Source organism: Festucalex cinctus, chromosome 19 (genome assembly GCF_051991245.1).
Source record: "Festucalex cinctus isolate MCC-2025b chromosome 19, RoL_Fcin_1.0, whole genome shotgun sequence".
NCBI classification, from domain to species: domain Eukaryota; kingdom Metazoa; phylum Chordata; class Actinopteri; order Syngnathiformes; family Syngnathidae; genus Festucalex; species Festucalex cinctus.
The window spans coordinates 1,624,603-1,643,975 of record NC_135429.1 but is presented as its reverse complement, the minus strand read 5'-3'; the positions used below and the strand labels follow the sequence as shown (position 1 = coordinate 1,643,975).

The following is a 19,373-nucleotide window of genomic DNA, read 5'->3' as shown; positions in this document are numbered from 1 at the left end:
TATCATTATTCATTCATGTTTTCTGGCTATTTCTTGTATGCGAAAAAAAAAATAAATCCAATACAAATAAAATACAGGTTATTGCCATTCTATATTCATTTCTGCTCACATTGCCACATCATGCCTCAACTCCTGCACAAGACAAGTTTTGCTAACCTTTTTCTATTTTTGTAGATTGCAGTCAGGTAAAAGCACACAACATGCTATTTTCAGAAACATACATTATTTAATCATGCTACGTCAGATTTCGTGGAAGTGTCGACTGCTGTGGCGAGAGAGTGCAGACAGAAAAAGACAAAAATAGCTTCAGGTGATAAGAAAACTAAACAGTGACAAAGCAGGTGTCATTTCCGTCCTCATACAGTATGTGCGACTTCCAACCCTCATTTTTTTTTTTTTGGCTCGCTCACCTTTCTGCCTCCCCTGCTGGCAGAGTGCGGGATGAATGAACGGCTGTCCATTCGTGGAGGTCTGGTGATGCGACGGAAATAACTTGGCTGACCACCGCGACCTCTGCTTGTTCCCACACCGCCTGTGTCTCGTCCTAATGGAGGTTTGCGCGCTATTTTTGGGGTGTGGGGGGGGCAGCTTGATTTATCTCGCTGCCCTCTGCATCCTAGCGCAATGACATTGACATGGCCAAGTGGAACTGATACCTGACTTTAAAAAAAAAGACTAAATCAAACTTGCTTCGCAGGTGCACACGTAGCATACAATATCTTTTACAAGTTCAGAAGAAGTTGAACATGTCTCAATACTTTTTTTTTTTTTTTTTTATAAAATACAGTCAAACGTCGGTTTTTGAACATAATCCATTCCAGAAGGCTGTTCCAAAAGCGATTTGTTCGAAATCCAAAACAATTTTTCCCATTACAATTAATGTAAATAATTTTAATCCGTTCCGAGTCTAAAAAAAACTTTCTCCAAGTTTTTTTTTATTATTATTATTATTTTTTTTACTATTTTACACCATAAACTGCACTGTATACTGTTTACCATAAATAGAAAAGGTTAGAAATAGACAATGTTTTATTTTAACTCTTTGACTGCCAAACATTATCCAAAAAACAACCCCAACAGTGCCAGCCGATTTCGAGACATAAAATTCTCGAATTTTCTGGTCGAAAACCGATTTGGTGGAGCGACAGAAGTGTTCGAAAACCGAGGTTTGACTTGTACTGAATTCTGACCAATAATAAAAGAGCACCACAATTTGCCTTCCCTGTAACTTCAACTCTGCTCGCATACAACGGAGGACATCCCCTTCCGACTCACATTCATTTAACAAGCCTGATACACAGCTACATTTGCAAAAAAAAAAAAAAAAAAAATGCATTATTAATACCATTTATTATGAATTCATGGACGTTTTACATTCTGTGGCCTTGTTGCACTCGACCTGACCTTATAACTGCATCACTTGAAAAGTATAACGGCAAGTAAAAGTAAGAGAAAAGAAAATGTAAGTTCTTCAGAAATAAGAAATAAGACCAGCCTCGGGTGCTTATGTTGCTTGCACTGAAATTGAGGGCACTCAACTACTCTATATCGAAGGGGAAAAAAAAAAAAAAGCTTCAGGCCGCAGCAGTTGTTTCATTGAGTTCCGGTGGTGCTGTTATTACATGACACCTTTTGTATCAAGTCAGTTTGGGAATGTTTTGCCCTCCTTCCACAATAACTACAAGTTTTATTAGTGCAAACTTTTGGGAACTCAAACAAGTTACCACCGATCACAATGGCGTTCACCAGATGGAGCAGTGTGACGCATATCATATGCACCCCCCCAACCACCATAGTCATTATTTTTTGGGATTCCTTTCACATGCACGGACTTAGAAAAAGTCCGTGTTTACATGCTACATGCGCTAATGCTAACCGCTAGCTAACCAAACGTTAGCTGGGTTAACGTTTCTTACGCACGACACAAAAGTCCTTGCTCAAATTGTTATATTCTAAAAATCTTGATCATGTCCATTCAAGATGTAGTTGGAGTCGTCTGATGATTTTTCAGTTTATCTTTAGTATAAACGTTTTTTTTTCTTTCTATAAGATAGATGTAAATGTCCGACCATTGAACGGTGGGTAGTCCCGTTAAATCGTCTGTCCAGTGCGTGAGTGCGTAGGGGTCAGTAAATATAGTCCCACATTAACTTTTGAAAGTAACATTTATGGTCGTGGGGAGTCAATTTGCTTACATATTCACTCAAATGGCCGTTTTTCACGTCAATTTCGACGTAAACGATTCGTGAAAATATGCTAACCGGCGTTACAACCACGCGCCACTGAGGTGTTTTTGCCTCCAGCTAAGCCCCGCCCTGAAAAATTGCGTCACCTTGTTTCCAAACTCTGAAGGGGTCTCTAGAGTTATGTCGAAAAATAAATCGGAATCGAACTGAATCAATTAGAATCGATAAACAGCACTAATATATATTAGAACCGTAACTCGTACTCCAACTTTTTGGGATGCAAACTGAACCCCTATACAGATTACAGTCAACTTTCCCATATCCATTTGATTGTACGTAGGCTGCGAGCAACATTTCTAAAACCGCAAAATAATCCCACTCGTGACTCGTGCAACAAAACTCTGCACGAGCGTTGCGTTGCGGCGAAAGCGCGTGCAGATGAAAGACAACGGCGGCAGGGAAGATAAGAGCGGGAGCGACGGATGAGAGAGAAAAAAAAAAAGCAAGGACAACAAAAGGTGCTAAGAGGAAAAAAAAAAAAAAAAGCGTGAGCGGGGTGAGAGGCAGAGAGATAAAAAAGCGGATCAACGCCGGACAGCTGGGCCAAGCGGCACGCGGGTCAAGCTCAGGAAGCGGCTGAAAAAAAAGTCAATGTCACGCTTTCATCTCGCCTGCTGCAGATGCGTCGGCCTAAACTTTCCTCAAACGTAACCTTGCAAAAAAAAAAAAAAAAAAAAAAAAAAAAACCAAGGCTTGATCCTACTTTCTCCTCTGTTTCGCAACATCAACCCCCCCCCCCACCCCTCTCGCTGCCCTTTCCCATCTGTTCTCGCTGACCTTGCTCTCCCGTTTCCCGTCACGTTTATTCACCGTATTTCTCACTTCCTCGACTTTTATGTATCTTTCACTCGTTCATCCTGCCTTTCTCTTCATTCGACGTGGATGAGCGGAGCCAAAACCGACCAAAGCATCCTCCTCTCCCAAAGAGCGCCGTGCATATTACCGGATTTTCCGCACTATAAGGCGCATCTTCAATGAATGACATATTTTGAAACTTTTTCCATATATAAGGCGCACCTTGAATGAATGACATATTTTGAAATTTTTTCCATATATAAGGCGCTACAGTAGAGGCTGGGGTTACGTTATGCATCCATTAGATGGTGCTGCGCTAAAGGGAATGTCAACAAAACAGTCAGATAGGTCAGTCAAACTTTATTAATAGAATACAAAGCAGCTTTCTGACAACTCCATTTGCATCCCAAAATGTATAAAACAGCTGTTTTATTATTTTCTCTGAGGTAAAATATTAGCATTAGCTAGCGATCCAAGATGGCGGGATCTTCTGCGCATGCGCGTCAACGATCGTGCAGGGTCACCGAATAGCGTCTTGACATCGAATTCTTGAAGTCTTTTAGGTGCGCCTTATAGTGCGGGAAATACGGTATATTACGTTCCGTGGAATGACACAGGGGTGAAAACGTTCACATTTGAGTGACGTATCCTCACGGCGCGGCTCCGATTTTCCTCTCTCTTCTCCCGCTAATTCACGACTGAAATACTTCCGTGGCGAAACAAACAAAGCGTGACAAATCCAGATTATTGTCTGCGGCCGAGATAAGGTTATAATGAGAAAGTGCATCAAGGGAAATTGATCGTTTTTTTTTTTTTTTTTTTTTTTTTTTTTCCCTCTCTCTCTCCAGGAAGCTGTCTGACTTACTCGGGTTGCCAATAATAACTTTGCCGTGTCCCTCGACTCTAATGGGAGAGCAGTCAAATCTGGGAAGTTGTTGAGTCGGAAAGGACGGGTTTCATTATAATATTTCATCTATGCTGGTATAGTGAGTATAAGCCACAGGAAATGGAGAAGGAACATTTTCAGATCGGTTCTTGATTAAAGGATATTCTTGTCATAAATGTTGGGGTAACCCAGTGATTCTCAAATAGTGGGGCGACCTCGGGGAATATGCTTTTTTATTTTTTTTATTTAGTTTTTTTTTTTTTTTTTTTTACTGTCCTTGAATAAAGTGCAATTGCACCTCCACTACATTAGGGGGCAGTGGCGCTCTCATTATTGGCAGAGTGTGCGCAGCGAGCATTCGCTCGGTGGTGTAGGGGTTTTGTTTGCACTGAGCATGTGCGCTTTGCACACAGCAAAAAAAAAAAAAAAAAAAAAATCAGCACAAATTATTTTATGTATTTTTGTTTTGCAGGTTGGTGATCAGTGTGAATGCATTATTATTTCTTGACTTTATGTCATTTTATTTTACCGGATCATATGGTTTGACATCATGTTTGTCCTTCTACAGAAATCATATTAAAACAAAAAAAAAATATATATATATATTTCCCTTCCCCAACTTTTTCCATTTTCAAACATTTTTGAGAAATCTCCAGGGAGCCACTAGGGCGGCGCTAAAGAGCCGCGGGTTGCCGACCCCCGTTCTACAGCAATAAACAACGTGTCTTGCTACGTGACAATGTGTCATACAAACGGCATAAAAGACAACGGCGAGTCACGACGGTGTTTAAAATTCGCAGAGCTGATCAGATGTCATCATGGGAAATATCTGCCTCCATCTCCGACGTGCGGGCATGTGAGTACATACTAAACACTTCTAGGAGGGAGCAATGGGCCTGTCGACAGGGCGGTTATTAGCTGGGGGAAAGTGGGCGGGACTACAGAAATGAACATGGATTACTCAAGTATGACTGACAGCTTCTGAAGGTTTTTTTTTTTTTTTTTTTTTTTTTTTTTTTGTGACTTACGGAGTAATTTGGGACTCGCTTTAATTCAGCAGAGGATGTTTTAATACTGTGGGCTGTGTCTCGGCCATCTTGGCATCGTTGCCCTGCTGAGCACGCCGGCGGGGAGGAAACCTTTGCCTGCAACTGCACTATATAAATAAATAAAGTTAAAAAAAAAAAAAAAATATATATATATATATATATATATATATATATATATATATATATATATATATATATATATATATATATATATATATATATATTAGAGCTGTCAAACGATTAAATTTTTTAATCAGATGAATCACATTGTAGAATTTTGATTAATCACCGTCTTAAAAAAGCTTTTTTTTCCCCCCCCAACATTTTTGCCCGCTGCACACGCTCATCCTACTTTTTCTAATCAATTAATTAATTACATAATTTAAAATGGGAAAAAAAAAAAAGACCTACGGCATATGTAAACATACATGAAATGCTTTACTTTAATGCATATAGTTCTGTTTATTGCTCAAACTCCAACAGCTACCTTTAATGTAACCAGCCGATGGCGGCTAATAAGGATCATCTGCGGTCAAAATTACTCGTGTGATTAATCTGTGGTAATACAATGATTAATGCGATCATTTTTTGTGATTAATTAATTAGTGAACGCTTTAACTTTGACAGCACTAATATATATATATATATATATATATATATATATATATATATATATATATATATATATATATATATACCGCCCGTATTTTATTTGCAGTCGTAAAGAACACGTAGTTTAGCTGTTGTTTGACTGCCGACAGCGCCATCTATACAGTGTATCAAATGTTTTCAATTTCCTCTCTGCCAACTTCCAACAATACCACGCGACGCACGGCAGATTACTCACCTGCCAAAACGCGGCAATGGCTAATGTATCTCCGGTTTGAATTACATGAACCGTAAGGTGTCGTCTCTAAGCTGTTTAATGCATTGTGGGACGACGGGCTTTAATCAGGCTCAGCGGAGCCAGCGGATTAAATCACTTTTATCTGCACTTCCTTTGACTTTCCCATTGCTCAGGGTTGCGATGTAAATCATAATGTGTCCCTGTTGGTCTCACTTCTGTGTGCTTTATTGCCGTCGTCACATTTCATAGATTTCATTTATTTTTGTCTATCGAGTAAATCCACATGCTCCCAAAAACAAGAATAACTCTTTGTGCGCTTACCTACAAATAACAAAATGGATCATTTTTCGAAACAGAGATCGCTCTGTCTGCGCGAGACCGTCGATCTTTTAAGCGCACGGCTAACACGAAGACGCGTTCAGGAGCACGCGCGCTCGAGCGATCGGATCCCGCGCGCGAGTGTATGCACGATCGTGGTCCGACAACGGCGGCTTGCCGCATTGCACAGAATTGCTAAACAGCTGTAGCGCTTCCCATCACGGCCATCGATCACGTCCCTCTCTCGGCATTCCAAATCAGACGTGGGCTCGAGTCGGGCCTCTTGCGCCGGACGGCTACGCACCGCTCATATCAACCAGGCGTCGGTGAACAAACCTGACCTGGATAGCTGATTACATGCGTCTACACGAACCTGAATGCATAAACGACCATTCCGAGGAGATCCTTTTTCCAGCAGTAGAATTTAAATACACCGGTAAGTGAAGTGTGTCCCAGGGATAACGCATTAAATGTCTAAATGGACCACGGACAGCCAACATCGATATGTAATAGTGTCTTTTTTTTCCTTTTTCTTACTACTACTATTCTGTTATTTCATATTCAAATTCAACTACTACTACTACTAGTAATTAAGTTAATTACTTTGTAATTTTCACAGAATTTATCTTTCCATTTCCTTCATTAGCATTCAACTCAAATCAATTCAGATCTTAGCTTTCAGCTTTCAGCATTCCCACGCAATTTCCTCAGAAATTGCACTTAGTCCTAATTATTTTAATAATCGATTAATCTGTCAATTTTGTTACTAAATGGATTAATCAAATTTGAAAATTTCCACTCCTTTATGCAAATACTGGACTTTATACAGGACTCAAATGAACAAAAATTATGATTCTTGATTCGGTATGTAAAATGTCAAAAAAAAAAAAAAAAGCAAAAATATTGATCATTGTTTTCCCAAATTAAAAGCAAATGTTTGCAAATGTTTTCTACTGAAAAAAAAAAACAAAAAAACAGAAAAACAGCAATAACACTAGGAACAGTTTTTAACAAAAAACTGTTGAGTTCCATTTTTTTGCTGATTAAATTGAAATTTGGCATGCTGATTCATAAATTGCAGTCAGTTTTTTTTTTTATTCTCCACAGATTAACCTCCAGATAAGCAAAACTGATTATGCTGTAGTAAGACTGTAGTAAGACGAACTGACTACGATTTCTCTATTCTCTTCAATTCAATATAACTTTATTTATATCCACTAGGGCAATTAAAACTGAGCAGCATTGCATTGAAAAAGAGAATCAAAAGTACAAAATTAATATACACACACACTATGAAAATATACCAAACAAATACACATTATCAATGATTCAAGAATGACCAAAATATGGATCGATTAATTTGATCATCGATTAGCTGTCGATTGAGTTGCATCTCTCGTGTCATTTCAGTTAAATAACTACTGAAAAATATTTGCTTAAAAAGACTTACAGGCAGTTTTCTATCTTTTTTCAGGCCCCAAATGGTCCACGTATTTTGCAGTGTAAATACACTGAAAATACAAGACAACCGACAATGCCGCCAAAACTTTGCAAAATTGCAAACAAACATACTGACACACCGAGTGACAAAATGACTAATTAATTGCTGATGCTGCTGTCATGATTGACGCCCAGACCACCGAATTGCAACAGTGACCAATGATGGTCCGTCAGACACAAAAACGGATATCGACTTCCCATCAATATCTCGCTGACTGCTTCGTCTTTCACGCAGTTTCAGGGTAAAACGTGGATGCAAGGGTTCGCAGACTGTAGGCGGAAATGCCGACGCTTGACGATATCTGTGTTTTCTTGTGCAAGTTTATAGTGTGATTTTAAAAATATGAGCAACCAAAAGTATGTGCAGCTGCAGCTTGCTTTGCGCGTTTGCTACTTGAAAATGCTAAACGGCGGGAAACGCATTCGCGTTACAGTATATAGCGCATTGACATTCCGCTGGGGTCAACGTTAGCGGAGCGCGACTGTATTTATGCGGTTTGTGCGTGCTCGTGGAGAGCGGCGGTCATGGCTGTCACGCAAGTTTATACATGCGCCGGCACACACGTTGGTGCGGTACGACCTTCCCGGGAGTTGCGGCGGACCTGTCAAAAGACGGATGGATGAAGAAGCTGCCCCGTGCAGCAAAGGGACTCTGGGGGAAATACCACCGCTAGCAAAACACACGCCGACGTTCTCCGCACACAAATGTTACATACCGTATGAAAGTGCAAATTAAGAGAGCGTGCGACAAAACTTGGCAACAACACTTGCGCATAAATAAACGTTTTTGTTGACACAGCTTGATCTGTATCGTGCTTTTCTCAGCTCGCGAAGACGCTTCACGTCGCTGTAGCCAAAAGTGACTCAAAAACAAAAAAATATTGATCCTCAGTGGATGCAGCTCAAGTAAACGCAACAAAAATATTTGAAAAACAGTTTAAAAACAAACCATCCCACAATTTGAATATAAGAAAATAGTACTGCTTCTAAAGTCAGCTATCACAATTTTAAGGTCTTGAATAAACGTGCCGTGTTTGCCAAGTTGCCAATTTCTAATGTGGACTTTGTGGTTTGAATTCCTGTTGAGAAGAATTCCACAAGATACTTGCCCACTTTCCTTTTTTTTTTGTGTGTGTGAATTTGAGCAAAATTGAATGAATGCATGATTAGCTAGCTAGCTAGCAAAAATTCGCCAGGATGCTAGCTAGCTAGCTAACATGTTGGCGGATTTTCCCAAACTGTTTTGTCACAATATTATGCAGGTCCCGTCTGGACATCCCATTTTTTTTTCGTCATATGTATGATGAATGTTCAACCTTACTTTTTCCAGCTAATGGCGGTACTGTAATACTGACATCAACACGTTTAAAATTGTTTTTTGCAAGAATTAGGGTTAGTTTTGTACAGTAAATGTCGAATGTAGTTTCGTTTGTTTTCAATTTTTAAAAAGCAATTCTGTTTGTTTTATTTCGTTAAATGTTTCAATTCAATTTTAGTTTTGGTTATTTTGCTAGTTTTCACGAACTGTAATGACCTTGATGTGTACGCTTTAGTAAATTTCGTGAAGTAAAGCACTCCGTCTGAACTTTGGCGTGTTTGGTTACTCTGAAAGTCTTTTTACTTTGAATGCAAGTTTGCTCATGTCATATAAACATCTAGTTTATTTCTTTTCTTCTCACAATTTTCATCAATGCCAAATTGTCCCCCCCAAAAAAGCAAAACGTGAACGTGGTTCGAACTCCGAGGTTTAACGTGACATTTGCTGTTGTTTTTTTTCCCCTCCAAATTGTGTGACTTTAGAAACCGTCGGGAACATTACAACACCAAATAAAAACAAACCAATATCAATGCCACTAATACTAATTCGGTCGCACGGCTTCCTTAAGTCAAGGCAGTCAATCCGCCTGCTTATCACACGTCGGAACGATCCATTAACAATCGTAAAGTCTGAGCGGCTGACAGATAGATCCTGAAAGGCGAAGGTCAGTCCGATATTACAGCTTTAAAGGTTTCCTGTTACGGCTCGACTTCGACGTAACTACTCACCTTGCCTTTAATAGCTGCTGGCTATGCAGCGGCGGCGCATATATGGAGATTTGAAATCCGGACTCTCTCGGCGATATTACTGGGAAGCGGAAAGCAATTTATGGATGCGTTTCTGCGGTACTGGTTGGAGGTGTGAGCATTGGTAATGAAATTGGCCCCGGGGTGAAGGAGAGCTCCTCGGCGAGGCCTCGTCTGGCTGCCGCTTCCTGCTGGGACGCACACGAGACTTGGAGGGCCAAAACGGCTTCGACGGCACTTTACGTCCCTTCAATGAGGCCTTGCCCTCTGATTCTCTCTTTTTCTACCTTGACTCCGCCTTTACTTACGACTTGCTCTGTCATTTTGTGTTTCCAGCATATTGGGCAGTAACGATGACTTTGAACAGAGAAGACAACTGGCTGCACAAACCACAAAACGATAGGTATATTTGAGCTTTCAACCTTTTTTTTTTTTTTTTTTTTTTTCCCCGCTGTCTGCTCTCCCCTTGCTCAGCTTGAGAGAGGACATGGCAACGGTGAGCAGGAGAGCAAAGAGAAGCGAGTGCAAGCTCTTAGGAAGATTGCAAAGAACACCACAAAGGCATGAGGGTGAATATTAAGTGGCTTCTCTCTCTCTCTCTCTCTCTCTCTCGTTTGAGAAGTTCCAGTTTGCACAAGTTGCAAAACCAAAGATGAAGAGAGATGTTGACCGAGAGAAAATGTGAGCGCGACGACATAAGAAAACCTCGGCTATTTAAATAGCCGCACAGCTAATGACGCCAGCAAACAGCAAACTGTTGCTTGTGACCAAAATGCGGATTTTACATCAGGTTAAGGGGTAAAAATAGTCTTACTTGGGATTCCTGGTGGGGTCTTCAGGTATTTCCCATTGAAATGTTGGATCACTACTTCACATTTCTCCGTGGACTCCATCCTGTCACAAAAAGAGGACACACGTGTTTTTAACTCGACTAATCTTTGTCATGACTAGGGTCATGCAAGGGTTATGTTTGGGTCATGACCGTGAGGTCAAGTGTCTGTTTTGAACTGATGTAACCAGCATTTAGTTTCAACTGGTCTTAAGCTATGTGATGTCAGGAATCTTTATTCTCTTTATCTGGTCAACAGCCAATCAGATAATACCATGTCAGTCCTGTTACCCACAAGTTTAGCCACAGCCAATCAGATCGATTCGCGGTCTATATTAGCCGGTCTGCGAAGTGTTTTTTTTTTGTGTCAAATTATTACCTCTGTTCCTCTGTGCACCTCCACAGCCCAAGTCAGCTTAGCATCTCGTGAGCCTCGATACATTCTCGTTGTTTCTCGCCTATGTTCAATTTGGGACCGATGGCACAATCATTAGAAGAAGTGTTGGCGAAGTGATTTCAGCGAAATATTTGGGTGGACTTGTCTAATCTACGCGCAAGACGGTGGGAAAAGCCTCCAGGCTACTTCTTGGTCTGCTAATTAGCCAAACCAAATCCAGGCAAATTTACGCTGTCGCCCTTACGCCCTGCAGCGAACACCATGTAAACTAAGTGCAGTGTGAAAAGTCCATAGTTTGGGAAATCCTTTGTCCTTAAGGGCCACATTTGATTTTTAAATTAAATACTAATAATTCAATTCTATTTTGTGTGCTGTTTATGATAAATGTAATGAAGTGCATAATAATTGAAAACAATCTATGGTATATCATTTGTAATAGTGTTATTTGTATTCACTGCATTGGGTTAATTGTGAGTTAAACTTCACAGGTGTCAAGGGAGTGCCTGAGCAAAACAATAAGGAGACCAATTACTTCTTACTGCTACTTCAGTTTTCCCTCCAGAAAAAAAAAAAAAAAAAAGTTACATCTAAGTGTTTCATCTAAAATGATCTGAGAGATTAGTAGAGATTAGAACCAATCGGGTTTGATTCACCAAGTGAGAAGTTCATAGAGAAACTCAAGGTTTAATCAGGGAATCAGCTTGTTTTTGTTGTTGTTGTTTTTTAAAAGCTTCACCCTGCCAAACAGAAAATGAGAGTCTCCAAACGCAAGCAGGAGCGAGACATTCATGGTAATATACTTTTGCAAAATTCATTGCTTTGTAGATTCTCGTGCTTGATTCGCTCTCACCGCCGAGAAGACTCTTATCATTCTGTCAGCCGCCCACTTCTCTGTCCTCTTTCTCTCATATCGCTACCGTCATCCCTCTTTTTTTTCCCTCTCTTCTTAACAGAGCTTCTTTATCGCTCTCTCTGTCCCATCCATCTTACTCTCAGCCCGTCTGAAGCTCTTCCTTTTGACGGCTCTCTCATTCCTCCCCGTCTTTCAACCTTGCTTATTTCCGCCATCTTTTACCGTTACAACTCTCTTTCCTTGCCTCCTCGCTCAGCCCTTTTTGTCTCTCTAGTGTTTCTACATATTCATCCTCCTTTCCATCCTTTCTCTATTTTTAGAATATGTCATCTTTCACACTTCCTTAGCGTCGTCTATCTTTAGCATTCACCATTTCACTCCATTGCGGCGACACTTTATTAACCAGTTCGGGTAAACATCAAGTGATGCTCAAAATTGGCCTTCAGTGCAGTTTTACCAGAGTTTAATTCAAATTAATCCAATGCAGGTATCATTTAAAAAAAACAATGTCGTATATCATTGTGTACGATTTATGATGACAACTATTTAGCTCTGTGGTAAATTAGAGGCGGGGATCGCATAGTAAGGAAAACAGATAAACTAGAAAAAGTGCAATTTCTGCAGAAATTGCGTGGGAATGCTGAAAAGCTGAATGCTAAGATTTGAATGCACGTGCTTATGAAGTAAAATGAAAGATAAATTATTAAAAGTATTAAAATGTGGTCCAAGCGGGGTTTGAACCCAGTTACTCCAAGGCGGAAGGCAATTGCTCTAACCATTGAGCGAACTGTACTTGTTTGAAATCATAGCTAATAGCGTATTTATTTTTAAAAGTGTCATCTGATGTTGAAATAGGGAAGAAGACAGACGACAAATGGCAATAAAGTGATTATGTTATTACCGATTCAAGGGAAAAAAACAACATCCATAATCGCAACATCTGTGCAACACCAGAATCAAAACTTTACATAAACAGCCTTTTGCAAATTAAGCACACATAATGTAATAATTAAAATACAAACATTTATTAACATTAATTATTTATGTTTGCGAGCACTCGTGTGGGTCGGCCATTTTGCCACTTGCTGTGGACTGAAAATTACATCACAGTTGCTCCGTGATTGGCTGTTACCTGAGCCAGGTAACGACCAATCGCAGCTCACCTGGTTTTCTGAAAATCAAATCAAAATAAATCTACTAAAAATCACATTTAAAATCATCCCCAAAGGCTTCATGCATTCAATTAATTACCAAAGACTAAAACGAAGGACGTTTGCTATAATATTAGTTCGTTCGTTCGTTTAGTTTCGTTTTTATTGTATTTCGGTAACAATATTGTTTTTTGAATTTTAGTTTTTTCATTAGTTTTAGTGAACTAAAATAACCTTTAATGGCACCTGTTTTTCGCTACCCTCCCTTCTCCAAACATTTTTGTTTTGTTTTTATTTTATTTGAACTGAGTCAAATGCCAATTTTTTTAGCATATGTCGCGGGCCACTGAAAAATGGACGGCGGGCCGAAAATGGCCCCCGGGCCGCAGTTTGGACACTTTAGGATAAAAAAAATACAATAGCACTGTTTGAGTCACGATGGAGTCATGATTGCGGTTTACGTCCTCTCGTTTGTATCAATTTTTTCACCCGGAATCGAAATCTTTTAACACTGAACCGCCTCCTGAGACGTTCTTATAAAGCGATGATTTATGTGGTTGAGTTTTTCCATTTTATCAAAAAATAAACTCCCTCTCAAATCGCCGGGTGGGATGTGTTCACTGCCCATGAAAATCTGTCTGAATGCATTACTTTTCCACCACAATTTTCAATGATTTTCTCAGCGGTGACTATTCCCGTTCCCGTGCATTATTTTATTCATGGTCTTCAAGGCCCCCCTGGCCGTTCATTTTCTGTCGCCCCCTTCTCGTTTCCCCAACGGCGGCGCACGCAGGTGGACGGAAAACAGGTGGGCAGACGTGGAGTCAATAAGGCCGACAGGTGGTTTTGGTTTCAACGGGGGAAACGAACTGCTCAGCCAGACTGTCTGGCTAAGGAACGTCGAGCTCGCCGCTCGCTGGCGGCCCGTTTCTCTGCGCCGCCGCTGGTTAATGGCATCAAGCGCTGCCTGTCTGCAATGATTAGTGCTCGGGCTGGAGTAATGGGCTCTGATAACAGTAATGGATCAGCCCGCAAACACTTAGCTCAGTTTACTCTCTAATGCCCCTCGCGGTCCGACCTCCAGCGAGCCGTCTGTCGACACAGGTAACGCCGACTCACGAATGTTTACGTACGGCGGAGCCTCGAAAGCGGAACGCTTCGAAAGTTGGGCGATTTGGCGTAAACATTTTTTGGAAGAAAATATGCCCTCCCTTGTGAGAGGTCAGCGTACCAAATGGGATGTCTGGAGAACTCAACAGTGATTCTAAAAGTGCGATACTGGTACTACGGAAGTAGTCGGGAAGAATCACTACCCAAGTGCAGTCCAGTTGTTATTTAGGTCAATTTTACTAAGTGCAGTGTGAATATTCTAACTTTACATACCGTTACAGCAGGGGTGTCCAAACTACGGCCCGGGGGCCATTTGCGGCCCGCCGTCCATTTTTCAGTGGCCCGCGACATACATGCTCAAAATGGCATTTGACTCAGTTCAAATCAAATAAAAACAAAAAATGTTTGGAGATGGTCAAAGTAAGAAGGGAGGGTGTCAAAAAACACAGGTGCTATTAAAGGTTATTTTAGTTAACTAAAACTAAGGAAAAAACAAAAATTCAAAAAACAATTTCGTTAACGAAATAAAATAAAAACGAAGATGCTTTTTAAAAAAACAAAACTAACTGAAACTACATTTTATGTGTACTATAATTATAGAAAAATGTCCGTTTTAGTCTTTGGTAGTTAATTTAACGCATGAGCCTTTGGGGATGATTTTAAATGCAATTTTTAGTAGATTTATTTCGATATAAACCGGATAATGACGTCGCGCCCATGGTGTTTTTTAAATATTGCGCACAATACTGCACTTAAAAAAAAACCTAAAACTAATACTGAAACTAAATAAACTAAAACTAAACATTGATTAAACAACTAAAACTAATAAAAATTGTCAAATTGATTGTAAAATAGCAACAAATCGGCGTCGTGCGTACAGATATGTTGAAATAAGGCCTGGTATCAAGCTGATACGATGTCGGGTATCGATACTCGCCCATTCCGACTCAAGTGTTGAGTTGTCATACTGGTATCGGTCTGAAAAAAAAAAAAAAGTGGTATCGAACATATACTTGTTGTAAAATGTTTGAGAACAACTGATGTATTGTTGTTGTTACCACTTTGGATATTTTTGATATAAATATTTCTTTCTGCTTTACAGCAACAATTGTGCATATTCAAATTCTTGCCAAACACGTCGCAAGAATTAAGATTATCGTAGGCTCTGTCGCAGATCTGTCTACTTCTGCTGCAGACGCAATGACAGATATCCGATTCAATTCCGAATTTTATCCGCATATAATAGCGGCCCGATTCACCACAATCTGCATATATAGTACGTATTATAGTGTAGTGTCTATACAGTATGTATTATTCATGTACAGTTGCCAGATACGGTGCTGAATCAATCTCTGATGTAGTAAATATGTACATACATATTTGAGATTTTTGATTCTTTAATATTTTTTTTCCCGACGAGCGTCCACTTTTCTGGATGCAAATCGTGCGTCAAGATGGATGAAGATTGTGGTTATTGTACCTGGCGAAGCCGACGCCCCGGCTGACTCCGTTGGCATCCCTCAATATCCTGGTGGAGATGACGTGACCCAAAGGTTTCAACATGTTCTCCAGCTCTTGCTCGTCCATGGAGATGGGCAGGTTGGAGATGTACAGGTTGGTTGGATCCTGCTCTTGTTGCTGCCGAGCCAAAGCGGAGAAAAAAGGTATATGAGAAAAGGGGAATGCGGCGCAATCACGCGCGGAAAGCACGAAATGCGCGAGCCAACCCCGTCGAGTGTCGTAAAGCTGTCAAGCGTGCGACCAAAACTCGCACATTTGGCAAGCGGATGCACATTCGTCGACGAGGTATGTGAAACGTTGCATAGGCAGGCTTCATTAGGCACCGTTAACTCTTTGACCGCCACAAACGTTGAATAACGATTAGTAAAATCACAACGTATGCCGCCATAAACGTTAAATGACGTCAACAATTTTTTTTCTCAGTGCAATGTCTAAGTGCAGAGCTGCCTGGTCAATGGGTTGTGGAATCACAAACACTAACTATGACCAGCAGATGGAAGCAATGTATATATATTTTCATGAACGATCAAAGCCTTTGTCATATAAAAGTTTTTTTTTTTTTTTTTTTGATAACGTCTGGCAGTAAAAGAGTTAATGCAATCATTGGCAGCACCACTGATTGACAGTGTGGGCATGTTAACTCATTTGCTCCCAAAAATGTATAAATATGTTCAATTTAAATGTTCTAAGTGTCCCAAAGACGTATTTACACGTTTTTTTTTATATTTTTTTTTTGTTTGTTTTTTTTATAAAGAGTTAAAGCAATCATTGGTTGGTCTCAGATGTCACTCATTATATGGCAGCACCATTGATTGACAGTGTGGGCATGTTAACTCATTTGCTCCCAAAAATGTATAAATATGTTCCATTTAAATGTTCTAAGTGTCCCAATGACGTCTTTATACGTTTGTTTGTTTTTTATCCTAGATCATACAGAAAGCTTTGATGCAGCCTCTCAATAGAACCAGAACAGTTGAAGAAATTGTCGTTATTACACAAACTGCCAGCAGGTGGCAGCAGAGCAAAGTAGATCAACCAGAGCCGTGTGAAAAAAAAAAAAAAAAAAAAAGCTAAAATACACACAATTCTAAATAGATTTGGGAATAATGATGCTTAGCTATTTTCTAATGCTAATTGCTTCAAAACGGAAACAGATAGAAATAAACTTTACTAAGTAGAGTAAACAAGTACATAAATGACTTTAAAGCTGTTGTTTATCCAGATTGTTTCAAATTTAGGACAAAAATGTTGATGGGTGGATATTGTAAATGTGTTTTTAATTGCAGTGCCCCAAGGTTGCTGCTAGCTAGGTAAAAACCGCACAGCTGGTCGAGGCTTGAGCCCGAGGTAACGCAGGGCCCAGTGAGTGCAACAGCTGGGCCCTGCAGTGCAGCCAGACAAGTCCATCAGTTACCAAGCCCGCAAGACAGAAGTAGCACCAGTGGCTCAAGTCAGTCAAAATGACTACAAAAACTTTTATTAAAAAAAAAACAAAAAAAAAAAGTGAACTTTCTCCCACAAAAAACAAAAAACAAAAAAAACATTGCAAACTCTACAGTTAAACAATTTGTTTCCATCTGATGGCTGACCATTGCACAATTTGCTCCGATTATTTTTCACTTGATATGTACAAGCAGTATTTTAACATCTCAGCATTCATACGTCTTTGGGAAACTTAAAACATTAAAAAAAAACAAAAAAAAAAACGTATTTACACGTTATTGGGAGCAAATGAGTTAATCAGGAAGTAACTTGTGAAATTCTGCACATTTTTAAAATGGCAAAATACAACTTGACCCCCGTCTCCACAAATACATGCATTATTATTATATTTGATGATTCCAAATCTTTCAGAAAACGTAATTTTGACCTTAAACACAAATGTTGACCGCATGCAAACGTATTCATTTTGAAATACATCTCCAGAGTCGTCAGAATCGACACACACAGCACAAGAAGAGGTTAAGTCGAAGAGGAAGTTCCTCCTTCCTACCCGCTTTCCATTTCACATGAGAGAAGAGAAGAGTGGCCCCTCCCCCTGATTAATGAGCCATCTTATGTGACAGGACACTTTTTGATCTGATTAAAGTCCTGGAGACAGCGTCAGCTCCTGTTGTGAAAGGGAAGTGTTGCTCGCTCTTTGTCTGCAGATTTATCACATTTATGCAGAAGCAAAGAAAAAGAAAAACAAAGCTCAAGTTTGTATAACACCGACATGGACGCTGAATAAGGCTTAATTAAATCTGCCCGTGTAACCCGCCACTCTTCAGTTTGCCACATGTCGCCTTGCAGCTGCGCATCCCTTTCAGTTTTCTTGAAAATGTTACGCATGTTTTTTTTTTCCAGGATTATTTCAATCCAACGTCGGGTTGATTTAACGAGTCACGCGACAGATTTACTCACATATGCGAGTTTACGCGCGTTTGCATTGAAGCGCCGTCGACTCCGTGTAAAAAAAACGGTAAAAAAAAAAACGCAAGCGACAAAAGTGTGTTAATAGCGGCGCTGGGCTCGCGGGCGGATTATCACGAGCGAGCGAGCTTCGTGTAAGCGCGGAGGCCCGCCTCGCTTCAATTCTCCCTTTGATGACGTTCGGCGCTACAAAGCCCTTAACACCCAGATGAGTAGATTACGGGTGGCGGCGGTGGGAACGGGAGCGTCTTAAGCGGAGGTGAGACGGGCTGGCACATTCCAGCGGGAGATTTCATTTCTTTGAATGTCAGCCTTGGCGTACGCGCCTCCGTCAGGCTGTGAATGGGACGGTAATTGAGGAGTGTGCACAGCCAATCTGAAAGTAATTATGCATTATGTATTATGCCTATTCTATCCAGTGCAGGGGTGTCCAAACTACGGACCGGGCGCCATTTGCGGCCCGACGTCCATTTTTTTAGTGGCCCACGACATGTGCTAAAAATGGCATTTGAGTTCTTCAAAAAAAAATAAAATAAAAGTTTGGAGATGGTCAAGGTAAGAAGGGAAGGTGTCGAAAAACACAGGTGCTATTAAAGGTTATTTTAGTTAACTAAAACTAACGGAAAAAAAATCATTAACGAACGAAAACAAAAACAAAGATGCTTTTTAAAAAAAAATTAAAATGAACTGAAACTATATTTTATGTTTCCAAAACTAACTCAAATAAAACTATAATTATAGCAAAAATGTCCTTTGTTTTCGTCTTTAATTAATTTAATGCATGAGCCTTTGGGGATGATTTGAAATGTGATTTTTTCGTAGATTTATTTTGATAGAAACCGGAATAATGACGTCGCTCCCATTGTGTTTATTAAATGTTGCTCACGAGTAATACACATTAAAAAAAAAAAAAAAACTAAAAATAATACTGAAACTAATTAAACTAAAACTAAGCATTTATTAAAAAACTAAATCTAATAAAAAAACTAACAGAACCACCCTGAAAACTAATTAAAACTAACTAAATAAAAAAAAAAACTAAACTCAGAACGAAATAAAAACTTAAATGAAAAATGCCAACAAAACTATAATAACCCTACTGCCATATTACAAAAAAAAATTGCTTTATATACTGTAGCATTTTTCTAAATATGCAAAAGCACAAATAAATTATTTGTACAATTTTCAGGACTAAACACAATTTCTCTTCATAACATTATGTGGCCCTTTTTCTGGATGTGGCCCTCAAATGAAAAAGTTTGGACACCCCTGATCTCGTGTGTATAAAGATGCATTTGTGTCAATTCCTTCGCCCCCCCTAGAGGTTTTAGCTCACCCCTGTGGAATGGCAGTTGTCTGGCAGACGGCCATTGACCACTGTTGTAGAAGGTTAAT

The 19,373-nt window shown here is 39.8% G+C and overlaps 1 protein-coding gene across 12 annotated transcripts in view; it reads right to left on the bottom strand.

Annotated features, from left to right (window-relative positions):
* The window catches only part of rbms3 (RNA binding motif, single stranded interacting protein), a 268,599-nt gene that overhangs the window by 65,567 nt on the left and 183,659 nt on the right, over positions 1–19,373 (bottom strand). For all 12 annotated transcript variants that reach the window (XR_013280185.1, XR_013280184.1, XM_077507158.1 and 9 more), the window contains 2 exons: positions 15,526–15,683; positions 10,520–10,599 (listed from right to left, as the gene is read on the bottom strand). Coding sequence is in view for 10 of the 12 variants with exons in the window: in XM_077507158.1 (XP_077363284.1) it covers positions 10,520–10,599; positions 15,526–15,683 (238 nt within the window). In the remaining 2 variants the exon portion in view is untranslated. The remainder of the gene's footprint in view (positions 1–10,519; positions 10,600–15,525; positions 15,684–19,373) is intronic.